Below are 6,094 nucleotides of genomic sequence, written 5' to 3'. Positions count from 1 at the left end.
GGTCGTGAATCAAACGAGCATCTCTCTTTATTATCTACACTTTTGCATAGCGACATGATTCTTATAAATATATAGTTGCTTATTACTCGAAAAGACTGTAATGTTTTTTAATTAAATTATAGTACAAATTTTTTATTAATTACTAATTTTACACTTCCGGTAGGAAGAAAAATTCCGGTTTGTTACACTCCCGTCCTATAACCTGATTTCCAATGGTAATTCGCATATGACCAATCAGGTTCAGTTTCCGACTTTACTTTCCCCCTATATTAAATTTAAAATAAACAATTGTAATATTTATTCAGAACGTAAGGGAACAGAAATTTCAAGAAATTAAGAAACTTATCTTACCAGCAAATAACGATAAATTTAAATTGCTTAGAGAAGTACTGAAAATAATAAACGTGATGTTAGAAAGACATCTACTGCCACGGCGGTACAGCCTAGCCAGCTGTCAGCCATCGATTCTAAGAACTTTTGTTGCCTTAGAAAGCAGCGTTACGTACAGAAACAGTATTTTTTCATTTATTGCACGAAATTAGAATTATTTACACGCGCTTCGTATAGATTTCGTCAGAAATGGACAGTAATATTCGTTACAATATGGTATGTTCTGTAAACGCTACGGATCATGATAAATATTGTTCATATGTGATGTTGCAAAGACAATACTGGTCAGTTAACAATCCATTGACAACAGCCAAATCCCAATATATTTTGTTTAGTGAATAGATGTTACATGCACTAAATAATATCGCCATGTATTGGAATACAAATGGTACACGAACATTGCCACATAAAAGCCGCTAAAAAACGTTGTTCTCGCCGATTGACAATTGTTTTTTTTAAATGCAATTTGATATTAAAAGCTAAATAAAATATAAACAGTGTCATATTGTTTTAATCTCCTTAACAATGTACTACCAGCAACACATGATTTCATTTTGCCACTTACATAAAAAGACATGATCTTTTCAAGTAATTGGTTACATTTGCTAATAACAAACCTTCAATGTAAGCAATTATAATTAAATTTTAGCCTTCACATACAAACAGTGACACAAATGGAGAACCAGTGACCCAAAATGAAATACCTACGTTAACTGTGTCATTACCAATTATACAAAATGATATGATCAATCGCTATGGAAACATTGCTACAGCCCAAACTTCGATTGACCATCGAATGGTATGATATAAATTTATTTCTGTATGTCTCAAAAAAATTGTTTTATTAACAAGATGATTATAGGCTGAAGGAGACGAAATACCACCTCCAAACGCAGATTTTTCAGCTCCTCCACCTTACGAAGTAGCTACAAAATTACCCAGTTACGAAGAGGTTCAACGTGAAAAAACTTTACAAGGGGAACATCATCCTGATATACGCACAGTAATTTTATACAATATTTATACAGATCAATAACAGTATGCACGCTTGCAGAAATTAGATGTATATTATATCGTTGAATACTATTGTTGTCATAGTTTTCCCAACTTGGAGCATTACAGCAACCTGTAGCAATTCTTGCTGTAGATACTGAAGCTGCAGAAGGAGATTCAGAAAGTGATTTACTTGGTACTGATTTTATGTTCTTTACAGCATTTTTGGGTAAGTTGTAACATTTTTTTATCTTTCTAACGACAGTCCTAAATATATGTTTGTTATTTATTGCAGTTGCATTTTTATTTAATTGGATTGGATTTCTACTTCTGATGTGCTTTTGTCACACGATTGCATCGCGATATGGAGCATTATCTGGTTTTGGCTTATCATTGACAAAGTGGACATTGATCGTTAAACATTCCACTGACCTTGCATCGCGTGAAAATTCATGGCTGTGGTGGTTAATAATAGGATTTGGTTTGTATTTCTTTATGTGTACTATAGTTAAAATCGGATTGTTTATATCAAGACATTAAGAATGTCATAAGTAATGTTCTATATTTGATTTCAGGTATTTTGATTTGTACACGGGCAATTATTCAATATTTGAACATTAAACGTGGTTGGAGACTATTGCCCGGAAGTGCTCAAGAACGTTTACTTTTTTTTTATTAAGCCACTAAATCTACACTTTTATTTAACTTGGCTTTAGAACAAACAGCATTTCTATTTGGGGTTGTATTTGTATAATATATAATCCACACCCTTTAAAGACGTTACTTTATATTGGCTACATATTATTCTATTACTAGAGAATAAAGTTATTAAAATTATTGAGACTATTAGCCAAATTCGCTTATATGTGAAATAACTGAGACAAAGTAAAGAGAAAACATAAGATAGTATTTGCACATTCTTTTATGTGTTACTACACAGATAAAGTAAAATGTAAATTTTTATTGCTCAAATAGTACGAACAATGTGAAATATTGTTAATTTACGTGTTGTCCGTTTAAACACGAAGCTTCTTAACGTCTCACGTATATATGTAAGTTTATTACTTATAAAATTGGTGTTACAAGTACAAAAATTTATTTTGAAAAAGGAAGCATATAATCACTGTTCTCAAACAGGTATCAAAGAGTAAGAGTTGTAATAGTGATATTGTGTAATACACTCTAGTGTTAGATAAGCTTTTAGAATTTTGATTATACATGATCTGTGTACTGATAATCCGAATTGCTTGTTTGTATATTACTATAATTTATAGAGACAATTCTTATCGATTTAAAGATCTAAGTTAATCTTATAAAATATATGTACAATGTGTATGTATATATGTATTTATATGTACACACACATATAAATGTATAAAAAAAAACAACAAAAAAAATTATTGCAAAGCGATATACATTATATGTTATACTGTCAAAAACTTCATTGTTATACTTATTACAACAATATAAAAAATTAATGTGTCTTATGTTTTCTATTCATACATGCGTTAATATATTACTTCCTTCCACATTAATATAAATGTAATGCTAAATCATTTAAACAGAATATATTGCAAAGATCGAATATATAAAGTTATTTATAATACTTTAAGAGTAATTTTTTTTTTATATTAACTATTTTTATATATACATAATATTGATAAAGGAATTTGTCAAAAGGTCCCATGGTGTAATGGTTAGCACTCTGGACTCTGAATCCAGCGATCCGAGTTCAAATCTCGGTGGGACCTTAACTTTTTTACTAATTCAAAAATGTTGAAGGAACTAAAATATTTTTTACTTTTAATTAAACGTTAAAAATACTTCTACATTAATTTGTGATGCACCATTTATAAAATCTATTGTTCAAATTAGTTTCAATTGCTAAGTAAAAAATTTGTAACTAAACTCAAGCAATGTATGTGTGCCTGTGTGTATGCATTGTGGCAGAGGGCAGCACAATGATTTAATAAATATGTATAATCGATTCTCAGAGTTCCTGAAATTTATTTATCAAAGACAATGAAATTTTATATGAAAAATGTAATTTGTACCTCTACTATGCAAATTATTTATCAAGGCCTTCGATCGTTCTTTAGCCCCGGGTCTGAAAAGCCTTAATCCGGTCTCGATTGCGATCGTCAACCATAATAAATAAGCTTTCTGTTGCAACGAGCATTCTTCACAATTGGCGGATACTAACTGGCAACAATCATTAACAAAGAATAAATAGTCTGATGTATTTTACAATTTCTTTTTGTCCAAGAGAAAACTGTGAAATATCTAGTAAGATTACTTACTTTTACTGCAAAAAGAAGAAAGAATTCCAAGCTAAATTCTAATAGAACGAAAGAAAAACGAAGTCTATGCTTTACGAAGGGCTAGACGAGTATCGATTCGTAGCAGAATCGATTTCAGAATCGAACATCCCTAGTTTAGAGTTGGTTAGATTACTCCTATTCCTATACAATACGCTCTATGTAGTAGTAAAGTACACAGACGAATCGTGTGAGACGATATTTCATCTGTGACAGTGGTTACAAGTAAACATTTTAATACAAAATTTCATATTTAGCAAATAAGATATGGAAGATTCGTTAAAAAATCAGCATATTAATAACAAAGACAATCCAATTGTTTTTCTAGATATAGCAGTAGAATCAGAGAAAGGTAAAGTATTACATAAAATCATAATAATGAAGAAATACTAGACAATTTTGGCTTAAGTAGAATATTTTATTAATTTTAATTTAATTTATGTTACTGCAACGTAGTTGGAAGAGTTGTAATAGAGCTATTTAAAGATGTTGTACCAAGAACAGCAGAAAATTTTCGTGCATTGTGCACTGGGGAAAAAGGTATTGGAATCAATGGCAAAAGATTGCATTACAAAGGATCAATATTCCATAAAGGTATAACAAAAGGGCTTGCAATAATCAGTAAAGATAATATAAGATGTGTTGTTAATGAATCATTATTTATATGTCTCTAGTGTTACCACAATTTATGATCCAAGGTGGGGACATAATAAATTTTGATGGAACGAGTGGAGAGAGTATATATGGAACACAATTTGAAGATGAAAACTTTAAAATTTCTCATACATCAGGGGGGTTATTGAGTATGGTAAATGAGGGTTACCCTAATAGCAACAGTTCACAATTTGTCATTACTATTTCTGCTAGTACACATTTAGACAATACCAATGTAGTTTTTGGGAAAGTTTTGAAAGGAATGGGTGTAATATTGGAAGTATCTCAAGTGAATATACTAAAGGATGTACCACTAGAGGTAAAGATGAACTTTACACTCTGTTTTTTTTTTAGTACTTTAAATAATTCTGAGTTCAGTATTGTTTACTATAGAAAATACACATAATCAATTGTGGAGAATTGAAAGAAGGTCAAGATTGGGATTTAGAAGAAAATGATGGCACAGAAGATGTTTTTGCTCCATGGCCAGAAGATTGGGATTATAGTGTGGATAACAAAAGATTGGATGCAAGTACCAAATTCTACAAATATGTCCTTCAGAATGAAATAGTTTTCTAACAACGTTCATGAATATTTGTAGTACAAGTATATAATGGAGGTTATTAGGAAGATAAAAGTTTCCGGAAATAATTATTTTTCACAAAAGAATTATGTGGATGCAGGCAAGAAATATAAGAAAGCAATTCGCTACTACAATTGGATGACCAAGACAGTGGATATACCGGATTCATCCAATGAATCTGTGGGGAATACTAGAATGGCTCTGCTGCTTAATCTTGCAGCTGTTAAATTAAAAACAAAGAAACATCGTGAGGCATTGAGGTTATGTGCAGAGGTGAGCTTTCGTTGTATGTATGTATATACTACATGAACAATTTGAACTGTTACTTAATACTGATTTTGCACTTAGGTTTTGCAGTTTGATAAGAACAATAATAAAGCGTTATTTCGCAGAAGTCAAGCATATATGGGGTTAAATGAATATGATTTAGGATTAAGGGACTTAAAACAAGCCTTGTTAGTATCTCCAAATAATAAGGATATTTTAATGGAAATAGAAAAGGTTAAAAAAGTTATGAATTCATATTTAGCAATTGAAAAAGCATCGTGTCAAAGAATGTTCAAATAACAAAAAAAAAATATTTCATAACAAGTCTGTAAATATAGTAAAACGTTTTGATATAAATATTTCAAATTAAAAAAGAAACATACATTATTATTTTTACATAAAACACTAATAATATTTAATAAATTTTGTAAATTTATTAAATACATGATATATGTCTTCATATATCATTTAATTTTTGTATTTTATCACTGATTAAACTCTCTCTACTTATAACATTAAAAACATGAAATTCTAAGTATAGGGAACAAAAGGGTTAAGCGAGGTTTTATCCCCACTATTGATCATCCGTCATCGATCTACGTTTAGGGTTTCAATGACACCGTGCCATTAACACGCCGAAAATACGCCAATTTATAGATATTTATTAGACAATGTTAAAAATATACTTTTTTGTATATATTTTGTTAAGTGTTAATTTGTATTAAAAGAATATGTGAAGTATAGTGAATTTTCCTTTTACATATTTTATTATATGTAACATTTTTTTTATCAAATTTTGTAAGTACTTTGATATGTCAAGTAAAATATATGTGTAATGTGAGAAACAACAGAAATGTAATAAAAAGAATCAATCAATTACATAAAAGTA

General features: G+C 29.8%; 2 protein-coding genes and 1 non-coding gene across 3 annotated transcripts; all 3 read left to right on the top strand.

The window, feature by feature from the left end:
* The first annotated feature begins 446 nt into the window (after positions 1-446).
* On the top strand, positions 447-2,789 carry LOC122397967 (NEDD4 family-interacting protein 1-like). Its single transcript, XM_043397497.1, has 6 exons — positions 447-606; positions 1,040-1,189; positions 1,253-1,393; positions 1,489-1,612; positions 1,679-1,864; positions 1,959-2,789. The coding sequence occupies exons 1-6, from the start codon at positions 580-582 to the stop codon at positions 2,060-2,062; spliced, it is 732 nt and encodes a 243-aa protein (XP_043253432.1). The 5' UTR covers positions 447-579; the 3' UTR covers positions 2,063-2,789.
* A 273-nt stretch (positions 2,790-3,062) lies between these two features.
* On the top strand, positions 3,063-3,134 carry Trnaq-cug. The gene has a single exon. It is a non-coding gene; the product is annotated as a tRNA-Gln (tRNA).
* A 606-nt stretch (positions 3,135-3,740) lies between these two features.
* On the top strand, positions 3,741-5,943 carry LOC122397966 (peptidyl-prolyl cis-trans isomerase D). The gene is made up of 6 exons (XM_043397496.1): positions 3,741-4,053; positions 4,158-4,295; positions 4,376-4,674; positions 4,749-4,883; positions 4,957-5,211; positions 5,287-5,943. Exons 1-6 carry the CDS (start codon positions 3,969-3,971, stop codon positions 5,503-5,505), a joined length of 1,131 nt encoding a protein of 376 aa, XP_043253431.1. The 5' UTR covers positions 3,741-3,968; the 3' UTR covers positions 5,506-5,943.
* The last annotated feature ends 151 nt before the right edge of the window (positions 5,944-6,094 follow it).

Source organism: Colletes gigas, unplaced genomic scaffold (genome assembly GCF_013123115.1).
Source record: "Colletes gigas isolate AHSC1104 unplaced genomic scaffold, ASM1312311v1 Colletes_gigas_Sc00010, whole genome shotgun sequence".
Lineage (NCBI taxonomy): Eukaryota > Metazoa > Arthropoda > Insecta > Hymenoptera > Colletidae > Colletes > Colletes gigas.
Note: the sequence above shows the minus strand (reverse complement) of the source record. Positions and strands in the feature narration are given on the sequence as shown.